General features: G+C 48.4%; 1 protein-coding gene across 1 annotated transcript; it reads right to left on the reverse strand.

Annotated features, from left to right (window-relative positions):
* Nucleotides 1-5323: 5323 nt before the first annotated feature.
* Nucleotides 5324-8310, reverse strand: LOC147119016 (uncharacterized). Its single transcript, XM_085984746.1, has one exon. The coding sequence runs from the start codon at nucleotides 8205-8207 to the stop codon at nucleotides 5814-5816; it is 2394 nt and encodes a 797-aa protein (XP_085840872.1). The 5' UTR covers nucleotides 8208-8310; the 3' UTR covers nucleotides 5324-5813.
* Nucleotides 8311-18074: the final 9764 nt, after the last annotated feature.

Here is an 18074-nt window from a genome sequence, read left to right on the forward strand (position 1 = left end):
CGTGGACTGTCAAAAATCAAAGGTCCATCGTCATGTTAAGGCTCCAGTGGCCCTCTTCCCGGTGCCTGAATGCCGGTTCGATCACGTACACGTGGACTTAGTGGGTCCCCTCCCCATTTCGCGGGGTTTCATGCATCTCCTGACAATAGTGGACCGTACTACCAGGTGGCCAGAGGTGATTCCCTTGGTCGCTACTACTACAGCGGACGTATCCAGGGCGTTTATTTCATCGTGGGTGGCCCCGTTTGGGGTGCCATCTGACATCTCCTCTGACCGAGGTCCACAATTCACGTCAGAGTTGTGGAATGCAGTTGCACAGGGCTTGGGTACCAAGCTGCACCGTACCACCGCTTACCATCCGCAAGCGAACGGTCTATGTGAGAGGTTTCATCGGTCTCTAAAGGCGTCCCTCCGTGCCAGCTTGCGTGGTCCCAACTGGGTGGACAGACTCCCTTGGGTGATGCTAGGCCTCCGTACAGCCCCCAAGGATGACCTCCAGGCTTCATCGGCTGAGTTAGTCTACGGTCAAGCACTTCGAGTACCAGGGGATTTCCTCCCTCCACATACAGAATCATGGTCGCCTGCTCAGCAGCTCCTTCAGCATCAGGAGGTGGCAAAGAATTTCCTGCCTATTCCAACCTCGCATCACAACCTACAGAGGCCTCATGTTCCAGCAGAACTTATGAGTTCCGATTACATTTTTATTCGGCAGGATGCTCATAGAGATACACTCAGACCACCTTATGCTGGACCGTTTCGTGTCATCTCAGCGGGAGGGAAATTTTTCACGAAGTGGGAGGTAAGTCCGATACCATCTCCATCGACCGACTTAAACCAGCCCATCTGGATCGGAGTGAACCAGTTGTTGCTGCCCAGCCACCTCGCCGTGGACGACCACCGTTGGCTGCTAGACCAGTTATGCAACAGCCTACCATTGAACTGCCTGCTTCTGCCTCATCCTTGCCTATACCTTCTGCTACTGTTTCCTCCACCTCAGATGCACCGCTTCAGACACAGCCAAGCACCGGCTCGTCTCCCAACGTTCCACCGTCTGAAGTTCGTAGTCGTTCGGGTAGAATCATTAAACCTCCAGTTCGTTTGACGCTGTCTGTTAAAGAGAATTCTGGGGGGGGGGGCACCTGTGGCGGAGCCACCAAGAGACACTGGGCAATCAGTAATCATTCCTTTAACTACCATGTAGTGCAGCTGTGGACTGCACCTTTAAACTGTATGTAGTTTCTTGCATTTTTGCATGATGATGTCATGACGCCGATCACGTGACCCCCAGTTGGCGCGGAGAGCGTGATGACGTCATGATGTCAGCTTCCAGTATTTAGTAGCAGTCTTAGAGAGGCTGTGGTCCTGCACAGACCTGTTTACATCTGCTCCTGTAGTTTTACCAGTTAAGTTGTTTGTTTATTAAACTTGGTTATTTTGTTTCACTGTGTCGAACTTCATTATTCGGATAGGAACTTCCGTTCCTACAGAGTCAATGAATGTCTCTCCTAGTCACTGGGACCCTGAAGCCCCACCCACTCTATGTTCCTGTACGAAGATGGCCGCGCATGCACCCTGCTGCAGGTGGAATCAGTCCGTCTTTCCTCCACCAAGATGGCGGTGCGTAACCCGGGCGTGTTCCCGAGAAAAAGCCTCACCGCTGCCGTCCGGTGGAACACAGACCGGGCCGCTGGATCTCCTTTGGGCCTGAGGCCATTCTCCAACTTTATAAACCCTGCGGCGCGGCCTACCCAGTTTATTAATCTCCCGACCCCGCCGACCCGCAGCTCCGCCCGGTGACTGCGCGAGGCTTTCTTTGTTGTCGGCGAGGAACACGTGACCCGGGCCGACAACCTGATTGACGGGAGCTTCCGACCAATAGGGAGCGAGCGGGGCTGGAGGAGCGAGCCGGCGGCGAGTGCTCCAACCAATCGGGGAGCCCAAGGGGCGGGACTAGCGCCGGCTGATTGTCTGATCCGCAGGGCAGCGAGTTTCTCCAGTCCCTTGTTCAGGGCCCGGGGCCAGGGGAGGCTGTGGGCCTTTATTCCCCTTATTGGACACAAGGCTCTTTGTCTCACAACACACTGGCTCAGGTTTTAATAGAGACTTTTTAAATTCATGAATAAAACCAGATAAACCCCGTGCTTTTGTAGAACAAACTTTTTAATATTTGAGAGTAAAAGTACAAGTTTTTTTCCCTCTGGGGAATTTATTATTAGTTTCAGGAAACAACAACAACCACTTGTATTTATAAAGCACCTTTAATGTAGTAAAATGTCCCAAGGCTCTTCACAGGATCGTTATAAAACAAAAATTGACAGCGAGCCACATCAGGAGATATTTGGGCAGATGACCAAAAGCTTGGTCAAAGAAGTAGGTTTTAAGGAGCATCTTAAAGAGAGAGAGAGGCAGAGCGATGGAGAGGTTTAGGGAAGGAATTCCAGAGCTTAGGGCCCAGGCAGCTGAAGGCACGGCCACCAATGGTGGAGCGATTAAAATCAGGGATGCTCAATACGCCGGAATTAGAGGAGCGCAGATATCTTGGGGGGGGGGGGCGTTGTGGAGCTAGAAGAGATTACAGAGATAGGGAGGGGCGAGGCCATGGAGGGATTTGAAAACAAGGATGTGAATTTTAAGGATGAGACACTTGAGGAAAAGCAAGGAGTGGGGGAGGGCCAAGCCCTTATGGGACAGGGTCGCTAATTCTGTTCGACAGTTACTGGGACAGACTGTATCTCCCCCTGTCGTCCACACAGGGATTTGTGGTAGTTAAAGGGACAGCGATTCTTCTTGTTCTGTGAGATTGTAATTAAAGGGACACTACTCTGAGATGGCTGCGAACTTTTAGTGTCACCAGCCTTTCTAAAACATCTTCCTTTCTTTGAAAATCTGTGTGAACTCGCTGGTGAGTCAGCAGGTTGGATGAACTCTGAAACCTCTATACACAGTCAGAACATTTAAAGGGTCTCTCATTGTTCTGGGGCAGGAGGGATCTGGTTAACAGTGATCACAATATCATTAGGTTTAAAGTAGTTATGGAAAGGGACAAAATAAAATCAACGGTGAAAATACCCAGCTGGAAGAGAGCCAATTTCAGTGATTTGAGAAGGGATCGAGCACAGGTGGACTAGAAACAAAGATTGTCCAGGAAAACAGTGAATGACCAATGGCAGGCCTTCAGGGCTGAGATAGTTCGGGTACAAACCAAGCATATTCCCATAAGGAGGAAAGATGGAGCATCCAAAGCTCGAGCTCCCGATGACAAAGGATATCGAGGTTAGAGTAAAACAGAAAAGGGAGGTTTACAACAAATGTCAGGTACAGAATACAGTCAAAAACCAGGCAGAATACAGAGAGTGCGGGGAAATTGAAACAGGATATAAGAAGGGCAAAGAGACAATATGAGAAAAGATTAGCGGGTAACATAAAAGAGAACCCAAAAATCTTCTATAAACATATGAAAAGTAAAAGGATAGTTAAAGGAATGGTGGGGCCGATTAGGGACCAAATAGCAGCTCATCATACGGAGGCAGAGGGCGTGGCTGAGGTACTGAATGAGTACTTAGCATCTGTCTTCACAAAAGAAGAGGATGAAGTTAATGTCGCAGTAGAGGAGGGGGGAGTAGAGAAATTGGACAGGATAAAAATAGATAGAAAGGAGGTGCTAAATAGGTTGTCATCACTCAAAGTTAACAAGTCACCCGGTCCAGATGGGATGCATCCTAGATTGCTGAGGGAAGCTAGGGTGGAGATAGCAGAAGCTCCGACCACAATCTTTCAATCTCCCTCAGATATATGGGAGTGGTGCCAGAAGACTGGAGGATTGCAAATGTTACACCCTGTTTAAAAAAGGGGAGAGGGATAAACCTGGTAACTGCAGGCCAATCAGTCTAATGTCAGTGATGGGTGAACGACTAGAGACCATTGTCAAGGACAAAATTAATTCTCACTTGGGTTAATATGGGGCAGCCAGTATGGATTTGTTAAAGGTAAATCGTGTCTGACTAACCTGATTGAGTTCTTTGATGGAGTAACAGAGGGTTGATGAAGGTAGTGCAGTAGATGTTGTATACATGGACTTTCCAAAGGCATTTGATAAAGTACCACACAAGAGACTTACTCGGAAAATAGAAGCACAGGGAATTAAAGGGCTGATGGTAATTTGGGTATAATTGGCCAAGGGAGAGGAGGCAGTGAGCAGTGCTGAGGGATGTTTTTCTGACCGGAGGGAAGTATGCAGTGGGTTCCCCCAGGGGTCGGGATTAGGACCATTGTTTTTCTTGTTATATATAACTGACCTGGACTTGGGTATAGGTGTAAAATTTCAAAGTTTACGGATGATACAAAACTTGGCAACGTAGTAACTAGTGAGCATAGTAGTAGCAGACTTCAGGAGGACAGAGACAGACTGTGAAATGAGCAGACACAAGGCAGATGAAATTAAATGAGGATAAGTGTGAAGTGATGCACTTTGGGAGAAACAACAGGGAGAGGCCGTATAATCTAAATGGGACTATTTTGAGGGGGTGCAAGAGCAGAGGGACCTGGGGGTGCATATTCACAAATCTTTGCAAGTGCCACCGCAAGTTGGTGAGGCAGTTCAGAAAGCGTATGGGATACTTGGCTTTGTAAATAGGGCCATTGAATACAAAAACAAGGAAGTTACACTAAACCTTTACAAATCACTAGTTAGGAACATAGGACAGGAGGAGGCCATTCAGCCCCTCGAGCCTGTTCTGCCATTCAATGAGATCATGGCTGATCTGTGATCTAACTCCATACACCCGCCTTTGGCCCATATCCCTTAATACCTTTGGGTAACAAAAACCGATCAATCTCAGATTTAAAATTAACAATTGATCTCGCATCAATTGCCGTTTCTGGAAGAGAGTTCCAAACTTCTACCACCCTTTGTGTGTAGAAGTGTTTCCTAATTTCACTCCTGAAAGGTCTGGCTCTAATTTTTAGACTATGTCCCCAGTCCTAGAATCCCCAACCAGCGGAAATAGTTTCTCTCTATCTACCCTATCTGTTCCCCTTAATATCCTGAAAACTTCAATCAGATCACACCTTAACCTTCTAAATTCCAGGGAATACAACCCTAATTTGTGTAATCTCTCCCCGTAACTTAACCCTTGAAGTCCGGGTAACATTCTGGTAAACCTACGCTGCACTCCCTCCAAGGCCAATATATCCTTCCTACGGTGTGGTGCCCAGAACTGCTCACAGTACTCCAGGTGTGGTCTAACCAGGGTTTTGTACAGCTGCAGGGTTTTGGCCTCAGCTGGAGTCTTGTGTACAATTCTGGGCACCACACTTTAGGAAGGATATCAAGGCCTTGGAGAGGGTGCAGAGGAGGTTGACCAGGGTGGTACCAGGGATGAGGGACTTCAGTTATGTGGAGAGATTGGAGAAGCTGGGATTGTTCCCCTTAGAGCAGAGAAGGTTAAGAGGAGACCTAATAGAGGTGTTCAAAATGATGAGGGGTTTTGATCGAGCAAGTAGGGAGAAACTGTTCACTCTGGCAAGTGGGTCGGTAACCAAAGGTCACAGATTTAAAATAGTTGCTAAAAGAACTAGAGGGGAAATGAGGAGAATTGTTTTCACACAGAGGGTTGTTAAGATCTGGAACGCACCATCTGAAAGGATGCTGGAATCAGGTTCCACAGGAACTTTCAAACGACAATTGGACATGTACTTGACGAGGACTAGTTTGCAGAGTTCTGGGGATAAAGCTGGGGTTTGGGTCTAAATTGGACAGCTCTTTCAAAGAGTCGGCAGAGACATGATTGGCCGAATCACCTCCTTCTGTGCTGTTAGATTCTATGATCAGTGTGAACACGCTGGTGTCTCTTAAGGATGTTATAGCTTTTAAAGCTATTCCCACAATCGGAACATTTAAAGGGTCTCTCGTCAGTGTGAACAAGCTGGTGTGTCTGCAGGGTGGATGACTGAGTGAATCCCTTCCCGCACTCGGAGCAGGTGAATGGCCTCTCCCCAGTGTGAACTCGCTGGTGTTGCTTGAGTTCCCCGGAGCGTTTAAATCTCTTCCCACAGTCAGAACATTTAAAGGGGTTCTCTCCAGTATGAACAAGCTGATGTTCCAGCAGGGTGGATGACCGAGCGAATCCCTTCCCACACACGGAGCAGGTGAACGGCCTCTCCCCAGTGTGGAGGAGCCAGTGTTTCTTCAGATCCCCGGAGCTTTTAAAACTCTTCCCACACTCAGAACATTTAAAGGGTCTCTCATCAGTGTGAACTCGCTGGTGTCCCTTCAGCTCCCCAGGGCTTTTAAAGCTCTTCCCACAGTCAGAACAGTTAAACGGTCTCTCGTCAGTGTGAACAAGCTGGTGTGTCTGCAGGTTGGATGACTGAGTGAATCCCTTCCCACACACGAAGCAGGTGAATGGTCTCTCCCCAGTGTGAACTCGCTGGTGTTGCTTGAGCTCCTGGGGGATCTTAAAGCTCTTCCCACACTCAGAACATTTAAAGGGTCTCTCATCAGTGTGAACTCGCTGGTGTCCCTTCAGTTCCCTGGGGCTTTTAAAGCTCTTCCCACAGTCAGAACACCAAACTGGCCTCTCCCCAGTGTGAACTCGCTGGTGTCCCTTCAGCTCCCTGGAGCTTTTAAAGCTCTTCCCACAGTCAGAACATTTAAAGGGTCTCTCGTCAGTGTGAACAAGCTGGTGTTCCTTCAGATCCCCGGGGCTTTTAAAGATCATCCCACAGTCAGAACATTTAAACGGCCTCTCCCCAGTGTGAACAAGCTGGTGTTGCTTCAGTTCCCCGGGGCTTTTAAAGCTCTTAGCACAGTCAGGACAGTTAAACGGCCTCTCGTCAGTGTGAACTCGCTGGTGTCGCTTCAGTTTCCCGGGGCTTTTAAAGCTCTTTCCACAGTTAGGACACTGAAATGGTCTCTCGTCAGTGTGAACTAGCTGGTGTGTCTGCAGGTTGGATGACTGAGTGAATCCCTTCCCACACACGAAGCAGGTGAACGGTCTCTCTCCAGTGTGAACTCGCTGGTGTTGCTTCAGCTCCTGGGGGATCTTAAAGCTCTTCCCACACTCAGAACATTTAAAGGGTCTCTCATCAGTGTGAAATCGCTGGTGTCCCTTCAGTTCCCCGGGGCTTTTAAAGCTCTTCCCACAGTCAGAACACCGAAATGGTCTCTCCCCAGTGTGAACTCGCTGGTGTCCCTTCAGCTCCCCGGAGCTTTTAAAGCTCTTCCCACAGTCAGAACATTTAAAGGGTCTCTCGTCAGTGTGAACAAGCTGGTGTGTCAGCAGGGTGGTGGACTGAGTGAATCCCTTCCCACATTCAGAGCAGATGAATATCCTCTCCCCAGTGTGGAGTCGCTGGTGTTGCTTGAGCTCCCGGGGGATTTTAAAACTCTTCCCACACTCAGAACATTTAAAGGGTCTTTCGTTAGTGTGAACTCGCTGATGTTGCTTCAGATACTGGGGGCTTTTAAAGCTCTTTCCACAGTTAGGACACTGAAATGGTCTCTCATCAGTGTGAACAAGCTGGTGTTCCTTCAGATCCCCGGGGCTTTTAAAGCTCATCCCACAGTCAGAACATTTAAACGGCCTCTCCCCAGTGTGAACAAGCTGGTGTTGCTTCAGTTCCCCGGGGCTTTTAAAGCTCTTAGCACAGTCAGGACAGTTAAACGGCCTCTCGTCAGTGTGAACTCGCTGGTGTCGCTTCAGTTCCCCGGGGCCTTTAAAGCTCTTTCCACAGTTAGGACACTGAAATGGTCTCTCGTCAGTGTGAACTAGCTGGTGTGTCTGCAGGTTGGATGACTGACTGAATCCCTTCCCACACACGAAGCAGGTGAACGGTCTCTCTCCAGTGTGAACTCGCTGGTGTTGCTTGAGCTCCTGAGGGATCTTAAAGCTCTTCCCACACTTAGAACATTTAAAGGGTCTCTCCCCAGTGTGAACTCGCTGGTGTGTTTGCAGGTGGGATGAACAAACAAATCCCTTGCCACACACGGAGCAGGTGAACGGACTGTCCCTGGTGCGACCGCGCCGTTGAACTTCTAATGCAGACGGGGAACTGAATCCCTTCCCGCCGTCCCCACCTTTACCCGGTTTCTCCCCGGTGTGACAGTGCACGTGTCTCGCCAGGTCAGGCAATCGGCTGAATCCGCGTCCACACACTGAACACGTGTGCGGTTTGTCATCGCTGCGATCGCTGCTTTCTCCTTCCATGTGCAAAGGCCAATGATATTCAGGTCCTGATGAATCGAGCGACTCTGTCAGATCTTGACGTGATGTTTGGTCTGAGCTTCCTGCCTGTAACTGCTCCACTTCCATAACCCTGTAAATTGAGATCAGAAAAGGATCAGAGGCAAACTGTTATTTAATTTTCCCCTTTCCGAACCTAGGGGCAGTGAAGCTGATTTTCAGGCTCCAGCTGCTGCACAGGTTGGTTGAAAGGATCAGCAGTAATGGCGGCTGTAATACCCACAAGCCCCGGCGCTCCAGAAAGCGCTCTGTTGACACTGAGTCCCACGCATGTGCTCATGGCCCCCGCGCTCTCCCTCCTGCTCCACAATCGCCCATCCCGTTCGGTCCGCAACGCGCATGCTCAGCGCACAAAACCCCACGGTTGGAACATCGGGCGCGCATGCGGAGCCGCAACATCTGGTATGCCTGCGCAGCTCAGGTGGGGGCGAGTCAGTGTTTCACCTCAGCCGCCAGGGAGGTGCACATGTGCAGGATGACCCAACATTCTTCCTGTCAGCAATCACTCCCTCGTTTCTTTAATAAAAGAGAAAATGCAGGAAATACTCAGCAGGTCAGGCAGCATCTGTGGAGACAGAAACAGAGTTAACGTTTCAGGTCGATGACCCTTTGTCAGACTGCTTGTTCTTTAGTGTCAGCTGTGACTCAGTGGGTAGAACTCTCGCCTCTGAGTCAGAAAGTTGTGGGTTCAAGTCCCACTCCAGAGACTTGAGCACGGAAATCCAGGCTGGCACTCCAGTGCAGTACTGAGGGAGTGCGGCACTGAAAGAGGTGGCTTCTTTCGGATGAGACATTAAACTGAGGCCCTATCTGCTCTCTCGGGTGGATATAAAAGATCCCATGGCACTATTTCCAGAAAGATAGGCTTGCATTTATACAGTGCTTTCATGACCACCAGACGTCTTGAAGTGCTTTACAGCAAATGAAGTACTTTTGAGGTGTCGTCACTGTTGTAATGTGGGAAACAGCAGGGGAATTATCCCCGGTGTCCTAGCCAATGTGTATCCCTCAATTAACATAACAAAAAGATAGATTATCTGGTCATTATCACATTGCTGTTTGTGGGAGCTTGCTGTGCGCCAAAGATGTGCGGGTTAGGTTGATTGGCCATGATAAAAATTGGCTCTTAGTATTAGGGGGGATTAAATACGTGGGGTTACGGGGTTACGGGGATAGGGCTTGGGTGGGATGGCTGTCGGTATAGGGACCGGGTGCTAGGGTTTGGATGATCAGCCATGATCTTGTTGAATGGCGGAACAGGCTCGAAGGGCCGAATGGCCTACTCCTGCTCCTATCTTCTATGTTTCTATGTTTCTAACTGACTGCGGCATTTCCTACATTACACTTCAAAAGTACTTCATTGGCTTTAAAGCGCTTTAGGACGTCCGGTGGTGGTGAAAGGCGCTACATAAATGCAAATCTTTCTTTCTTCACTGGCCTCACCAGCGACCTCTTCTGGCTGATGGTTGATTGACAGCCGAGTCCGCGCATGCGCACACGGGACGGCGGTTTGGGCCGAGTCCGGCACAGCGACCCCTCCCGGTCACCAAGGGTAATAACCGCGCATGCCCAGAAGAGACCAACCCCCCTCCCCCACTCGGAGCTCCGCCTGCGCACTCGGATCCTGTCGCTCGGAGTCGGCGCGGGGCATTCCGGGAAAGGTCTTGGTGTCGGTTAGAGTCGCGATCGGTGACGCAAAGTGAGTTTTCTCCGCTCCGATTGGGTGGAGAATCGCGCGGGGTGGGGTGGATCGGGAGAGAATAAAAAGAAATAGAAAAACCTTAGAGTCCGCGAGGACCCGGACCGAACCGAGTCAGTTGGATGGTGCACGTGTTCTCCTCGGGGACATGTGACCCGGGCCCACGGCCTGATTGACGGGAGCTTCCGACCAATAAGGAGCGAGTGGGGCGGGACTGGAGGAGCGAGCCGGCGGCCGTTATTCCAACCAATCGGGGAGCCCGAGGGGCGGGACTAGCGCCAGCTGATTGTCTGATCCGCAGGGCAGCGAGTTTCTCCAGTCCCTTGTTCAGGGCCCGGGGCCAGGGGAGGCTGTGGGCCTTTATTCCCCTTATTGGACACAATGCTCTTTGTCTCAACACACTGGCTCAGGTTTTAATAGAGACTTTTTAAATTCATCAATAAAAGCAGATAAAGCCCGTGCTTCTGTGGCACAAACTTTCTAATATTTGGGAGTAAAAATACGAGTTTTTTTCCCTCTGGGGAATTTATTATTAGTTTCAGGAAACAGCAACCAGTTCACAGAATCACAGAAACCCCACAGTGTAGATAGTGGCCATTTCGGCCCATCGAGCCTGCACCGACACATATCCCACCCGATCCCCATAACCCCACGTATTTAATCCCCACTAACACTAAGGGTCAATTTATCATAGCCAATCAACCTAACCCGCACATCTTTGGACTGTGGGAGGAAACGAGAGCACCCGGAGGAAACCCACGCAAACACGGGGAGAATGTGCAAACTCCACACAGACAGCCGCCCGAGGCCAGATTTGAACCCGGGTCCCTGGCGCTGTGAGGCAACAGTGCTAACCACTATGCCACTGTGCTGCCCAGTTGAATTTATAAAGCGCCTTTAATGTAGCGAAACGTCCGAAGGCTCTTCACAGGAGTGTTAGAAAAGTTCAAAGAAGTAGGTTTTTGTTACGTCCGTGAATAATTGAGACACGGACAGCAGGAGTGAACAAAATAAGTCTTTACTGGTGGAAGTCAATAGTGAAACTAAAAACACAGAGGCCTTTTATACAGGGGTGGTCACTGCCGGTACTGCAGTCAGAGACCAGTTATTCTCTTAAAGGTACATACACAACAATTCCTCCCCTTTTAGATAAACAGTACATAACATTCATTTAACAACTAAATGATAACTAATTACAATCACAATTACTGTTGCGAGATACATTGGTTAAGTTTAAGTAATTATAAGTTCAGTCTTTGAGGAGGCTTCCTGATTCTGTCTGGATAACGCCTCTTTGGGGTATCAGGTTCTTCTGGCAATGTTGAGTCGGGATCAATGTCGTTGTTTGGTTCATCTGCTTCCAATATTACCGGTTCCGCGGTAGCTGCAATTTGGAACGTCGATTTCATTACCAGGTGTATCAGATCGTGGTGTGGAGTTGACGTTTTCCAGTGACTCTAGAATCTGGTCAGCATGGCGTCTTACAATGCTCTCCCCAACGTCCACGGTATACATGAGAGGTCCTTGTCGTGTACAAATCGTTCCTGGCTGCCATTTCTCAGTGCGGTAGTCCCGGGCCAAAACTGGTTGACCTATCTTAAAACTCCTGGTCGGCCTTTCATTCATATTCTGAAACTGCCTGTTCTCCACATCTCTTCGGACGTTTGGCTTAACCAAATCCAAGCGGCATCGTAATCTTCGATTGAAGAACATCATGGCTGGAGTTTGGTTGGTAACCGCATGTGTCGCATTCGGTAGGCAAACAAGAAGTTGTCTACCTTGTGTTGTAGGGGTATATCTTCATTACACATTGCCTTGATAGCCTTCTTGAATGTTTGGACAAACCTCTCGGCCAATCCATTAGTGGCTGGATGATATGGGGCAGATGTGTAATGCTTAACACCATTGTTCTTTTAGAACCTCCGGAACTCTTCAGACACAAACTGTGGTCCAATGTCAGAGCAAATCTGTTCAGGCAGCCCATTCCTGGCGAATATGGTTCGTAAAACTGTGATAGTTTTTTCCGTGGTGGTTGAGGACATTTTTATTACCTCTGGCCACTTTGAATGTGCATCCACTGCAATTAAAAACATCGAGTCCATGAAGGGACCAGCAAAATCAATGTGCACCCTTTGCCATGGAGATGAGGGCCACTCCCATGGGTGCAGAGGAGCTTGTGGTGGGGCGCTTTGGACCTTCTGGCATCCTGCACAGCTCTTGGTCATCTCTTCGATTTCTCTATCGATTCCCGGCCACCACACAAACGCTCTGGCTAAGTTCTTCATTTTTACCCCACCCAGATGACCCTCATGAAGCTCATTGAGCACTCTATCCGTCAACTTAGGTGGAATTACTACTCTGGATCCACACATCAAGGTTCCTCTGCACACTGACAGCTGTTCTCTTCTCGGTGAGAATGCTGGCAGCAGTGGTTCGCCATGTGCTGGCCATCCCTTCACCGTTAAATCATAGACCCGTGATAGTGTCGGGTCATTCCGTGTTTCCTTTTCTATGTTTGCATTCGTCACAGGGAGACATTCGACTATGGTCGAGTGGAATAACTCCATTGGATCCACTGCAAGGTCTTCTTCTTCCACCGTCGGCAACGGTAGACGTGACAATCCATCAGCATTTCCATGCTGTTTAGTTCCTTTGTACTCGATGTCATATTGGTGTGCCCCTAGGAAAAGGGACCATCTCTGCAGCCGTTGTGCTGTCATTATCGGTACACCCTTCTGAGGGTTGAAAATGGAGACAAGAGGTTCATGATCGGTTAGTAGAGTAAATTTTTGACCGTGCAGGTAGTGATTGAACTTCTTCACCCCACACACTAGGCTGAGGGCCTCTCTGTCAATCTGGGCGTAGTTACGCTCAGCAGAAGTTAACGAGCGTGACGCAAAAGCTATCGGCCTCTCTAAACCATCAAGGAATTTATGTGACAGTACCGCCCCAATGCCGTAGGGAGACGCATCACACGCCAGCCTGATTGGCAGTGCTGGGTTGTAGTGAGCCAAAACTTCCCTTGAAGTGATTAAGTCCTTACTCTTCTGAAAAGCACGCTTACAATCATCACTCCATTTCCATGCTACCCCCGTTCGTAGCAGAGCATTCAGTGGGTGCAGAATTGTCGACAAATTTGGCAAAAACTTATGATAGTAATTCACCAATCCGAGGAATGACCTCAGTTGCGACACATTTTCAGGCGCTAGGGCCTTAACAACCGCTTCAATTTTGTCAGGGGACTTATGTAACCCCTCTTCATCAATCACGTGGCCACAATACGATATCTGTTTCTTTAAAAATTCGCACTTGGGGCGGTTGGCTCGCAGCCCATGTTCCCGTAGTCTAGTGAGCACCTGTTCTAGGTTGTTAAGGTGTTCACTGTCATCTTCACCTGTTACAAGGATGTCGTCCAAGTAACACTGAGTCCCCGCAATCCCTTGCAGGACTTGTTCCATTGCTCTTTGCCATATCGCTGGAGCCGATGCTACTCCGAATACCAATCGATGATACTGGTAAAGACCTTTGTGAGTGTTTATCATGAGATACTTCCGAGAGGACTCTTCAACCTCCATCTGCAAATATGCTTGTGCTAGGTCAATTTTTGTAAAACGCTTCCCTCCAGACAGTGAGGCGAAGATGTCTTCTATCCTTGGAAGAGTATATTGTACTGTGTGAAGGACTGGGTTCACCGTCACCTTGAAATCCCCACAGATGCGAATCTTCCTTGGCTCCCCGGACTTATTGCTTAACGTTTTCTTCATGACAGGAACGATGGGTGTCGCCCACTCGCTCCAGTCGACCTTAGACAACACGCCCGCCTTCTCCAGACTCTCCAGCTCTGCCTCGACGGCTGGGCGAATTGCATATGGTACCAGTCTTGCTTTGAAAAACTTGGGAACTGCATTCTCTTCTATTTTTATCGAGGCGGTTATGCCTTTAAGCGTGCCCAGTTCTTGTTGAAATACCTCTTTGGCGTTAGCTAAGATTGTTGACAATCGTCCAGGAGTGACGTCTTCATCTTTTTACTGTCCACCGTCATTGCATGAATGGAATGCCAATCTAAGTTTATCTTCCTGATCCATTCCCGTCCCAATAACGGTGGTCCACCATTTGGCAGTATGTAGAGATACAATTTCCATATTTTCTTGCCGTTGTATTCAACAGGCACCCTTATCTTTCCTCTGGGGTATACTTTTTGCCCCGTATACATCGTCAAGACGATGGATGTCTCTCTCAAGGGTATGTGTGAAAATAGCCGCTCGTAGTCTCGTCGATTCATGATGGTTAGCACTGATCCTGTATCCAATTCCATTTTAACTTGGGACCCTGCTATCGTGAGGGTGACCCAAATGGTTCGGTGATCCTCTTTTGCGATTACATTGTGAAGTTTGAGACAGCTTAGTCTCCTGTTCCCAGATTCGCTATCGCTCATCTGGTCTCCGGAACTACTGTCCGTCATCTTTTGTACTTTCTTGTACGGTTCCTGAGTAGCCTTTTTGTTGTCGCTGGTCTTCTTCCCAGACCTGCAAACTCGTGCAATGTGTCCCATCTTCCCGCATTGCCTGCATATTTTGTCTTTGGACCAGCAGTCCTTCTGGTCATGGTTAGTTCTGCCGCAGCGATAACATTTTGCAAATCCCCGTGTCATTTCGTGGGTGCCGTATTCCTGTGGTTTTTGTTGAATTTCTGCAGCTCCCCTGGCTGCTGCTTCATACGATACTGCCACGCTGAAAGCCTTATCTAGCGTCAGCTCTTTCTCTGAGAGTAACTTCTTCTGTGTTCCTTCACTCAGGAGTCCACAGACAAATTTGTCCCATAGGGTATCTGCCAGTCCTGCTCTGAACTGGCAGTGCTTTGATAGCTTGCGTCGTTCTGAAAGATAATCAGCATTGCTCTCATCTTTGTGCTGAGTTCTCCTGTGGAATTTAAATCTTTCTGCTATCAACAGCGGTGCAGGGTTTAAGTGTTTCTGTAGGACAGCAACAATTTCATTAAAACTCTTTGCCTTCGGTTTGGCTGGAGTAATCAGGTCCCGCAATAGGCCGTACGTTCTAGCGCCCATTAAGTTTAGCAATATCGATGCCTTTTTCCCCTCCGCTATTTCGTTTGCCTTGAAATATACCTCGACTCTTTGCACATATGTGGTCCAGTCCTCTATTGTATTATCAAAAGCAGTGATACAGCCAGTCTTCGGCATCTTGCAAATCTAAAATGGCGCCTCCCGCGCTTTGCCTTCTTCCCCGATTTAACAAAATGGCGCCTCCCGCGCTTTGCCTTCTTCCCCGCTGTTGTTAGCGCTGCTTTCCACGGTTTCTTGCGCGTTTAATATTGATTTTTTTTCTTTTATTATTTTCCCGTCGTGGAGCGGACCCTCTGGGACACTTCCCTCCCTCTTCTTAGGTCCGAAAGCTGCCCGGCTTCGAAGCACCAGCCGCGCCCTGTGTGCTCCACCCTCTCTCTCTCTCTTTGCTTCCCGACTCGCTGCCTGGCCCCGTTGAAAAGCCACCCGATCGAGCTCTAGCCCACCGCAGCCCAGGAAGGATCAGTGCACTACCTGCCACCAGCCCGATTAGCTGGGAAACCACAGACCGAGGAACCCAGCCTGGCTCTGGACAGTCTCTCCTGCAAGTTTTCAATCCGACGATTTGGAGGGCGGTTGCCCACGGTCGACGCCCGTTTCTCCAGTTTCTTTGGATTTTATTTATTTATTTATTTATTTTTATTTCTTCTGGCTTCGACCTTCAATAACGTCGTCTGAGGTGCTGCCGAGTTGCAGGTAAGTTTGTTTCTTACTCGTCGCCAGTGTTACGTCCGTGAATAATTGAGACACGGACAGCAGGAGTGAACAAAATAAGTCTTTACTGGTGGAAGGCAATAGTGAAACTAAAAACACAGAGGCTCACTAGCGCCTTTTATACAGGGGTGGTCACTGCCGGTACTGCAGTCTGAGACCAGTTATTCTCTTAAAGGTACATACACAACAGTTTTAAGGAGCATCTTAAAGAAGGAGAGAGAGGTAGAGAGATGCAGAGGTTTAGGGAGGGAATTCCAGAGCTTAGGGCCCAGGCAACTGAAGGCACGGCCACCAATGGTGGAGCGATTAAAATCGGGGATGCTCAATACGCCGGAATTAGAGGAGCGCAGATATCTCAGGGGGGTTGTGGGGCTGGAGGAGATTACAGAGATAGGGAGCGGCGAGGCCATGGAGGGATTTGAAAACAAGGATGAGAATTTTAAGGATGAGACACTTGAGGAAAAGCAGGGAGTGGGGGAGGGTCAAGCCCTTATGGGACAGGGTCGTTAATTCTGTTCTGCGACAGTTACTGGGACAGACTGTATCTCCCCCTCTCCTCCACACAGGGATTTGTGGTAGTTAAAGGGACAGTAATTCTCCTTGTTTTGCGAGATTGTAATTAAAGGGACACTACTCTGAGATGGCTGCGAACTTTTAGTGTCGCCAGCCTTTCTAAAACATCTTCCTTTTTTTGACGATCTGTGTGAACTCGCTGGTAACTCAGCAGGCTGGATGAACTCTGAAACCTCTTTGCAGTCAGAACATTTAAAGGGTCTCTCATCGGTTTTGGGGCAGGAGGGATCTGGTTAACAGTGATCACAATATCATTAGGTTTAAAGTAGTTATGGAAAGGGACAAAGAAAAATCAACGGTGAAAATACCCAGCTGGAAGAGAGACAATTTCAGTGATTTGAGAAGGGATCGAGCACAGGTGGACTGGAAACAAAGATTGTCCAGGAAAACAGTGAATGACCAATAGCAGGCCTTCAAGGCTGAAATAGTTCAGGTACAAACCAAACATATTCCCATAAGGAGGAAAGATGGGGCATCCAAAGCTGGAGCTCCCGATGACAAAGGACATCGAGGTTGGAATAAAGCAGAGAAAGGAGGTTTACAACAAATGTCAGGTACAGAATACAGTCAAAAACCAGGCAGAATACAGAGAGTGCGGGGGAAATTGAAACAGGATATAAGAAGGGCAAAGAGACAATATGAGAAAGGATTAGCGGGTAACATAAAAGAGAACCCAAAAATCTTCTATAAACATAAAAAAGTAAAAGGATAGTTAAAGGAATGGTGGGGCCGATTAGGGACCAAATCGGAGCTCATCATACGGAGGCAGAGGGTGTGGCTGAGGTACTGAATGAGTACTTGGCATCTGTCTTCACAAAAGAAGAGGATGAAGTTAATGTCGCAGTAGAGGAGGGGGGAGTAGAGAAATTGGATATAAATGGATAGAAAGGAGGTGCTAAATAGGTTGTCATTACTCAAAGTTAACAAGTCACCCGGTCCAGATGTGATGCATCCTAGATTGCTGAGGGAAGCTAGGGTGGAGATAGCAGAAGCTCTGACCACAATCTTTCAATCTCCCTCAGATATATGGGAGTGGTGCCAGAAGACTGGAGGATTGCAAATGTTACACCCCTTGTTTAAAAAAGGGGAGAGGGATAAACCTGGTCTCTACAGGCCAATCAGTCTAATGTCAGTGGTGGGAGAACGACAAGAGACCATTGTCAAGGACAAAATTAATTCTCACTTGGAGAAGCATGGGTTAATAAGGGGCAGCCAGTATGGATTTGTTAAAGGTAAATCATGTCTGACTAAACTGACTGAGTTCATTGATGAAGTTACAGAGGATTGATGAAGGTAGTGCAGCAGACGTTGTTTATATGGACTTTCAAAAGGCATTTGATAAAGTACCACATAAAAGACTTACTCGGAAAATAGAAGCACAGGGAATTAAAGGGCTGATGGTAATTTGGGTATATAATTGGCTAAGGGAGAGGAGACAGTGAGCAGTGCTGAGGTCTTGTTATATATAACTGACCTGGACTTGGGTATAGGTGTACAAGTTCGAAGTTTACGGATGGTACAAAACTTGGCAACGTAGTAAATAGTGAGCATAGTAGTAGCAGACTTCAGGAGGACAGAGACAGACTGTGAAATGAGCAGACACAAGACAGATGAAATTAAATGAGGATAAGTGTGAAGTGATGCACTTTGGGAGAAACAACAGGGAGAGGCCGTATAATCTAAATGGGACTATTTTGAGGGGGTGCAAGAGCAGAGGGACCTGGGGGTCCATATTCACAAATCTTTGAAAGTGCCACGGCAA

The sequence above is a fragment of the Somniosus microcephalus genome, chromosome 4 (genome assembly GCF_052327205.1).
Source record: "Somniosus microcephalus isolate GS21.2 chromosome 4, FLI_Smic_1.0, whole genome shotgun sequence".
NCBI lineage: Eukaryota > Metazoa > Chordata > Chondrichthyes > Squaliformes > Somniosidae > Somniosus > Somniosus microcephalus.

Bases quoted from the DNA above. Each gene is read 5' to 3' on its own strand.
- LOC147119016 (XM_085984746.1), bottom strand. From the start codon at position 8,207: ATGGAAGGAGAAAGCAGCGATCGCAGCGATGACAAACCGCACACGTGT.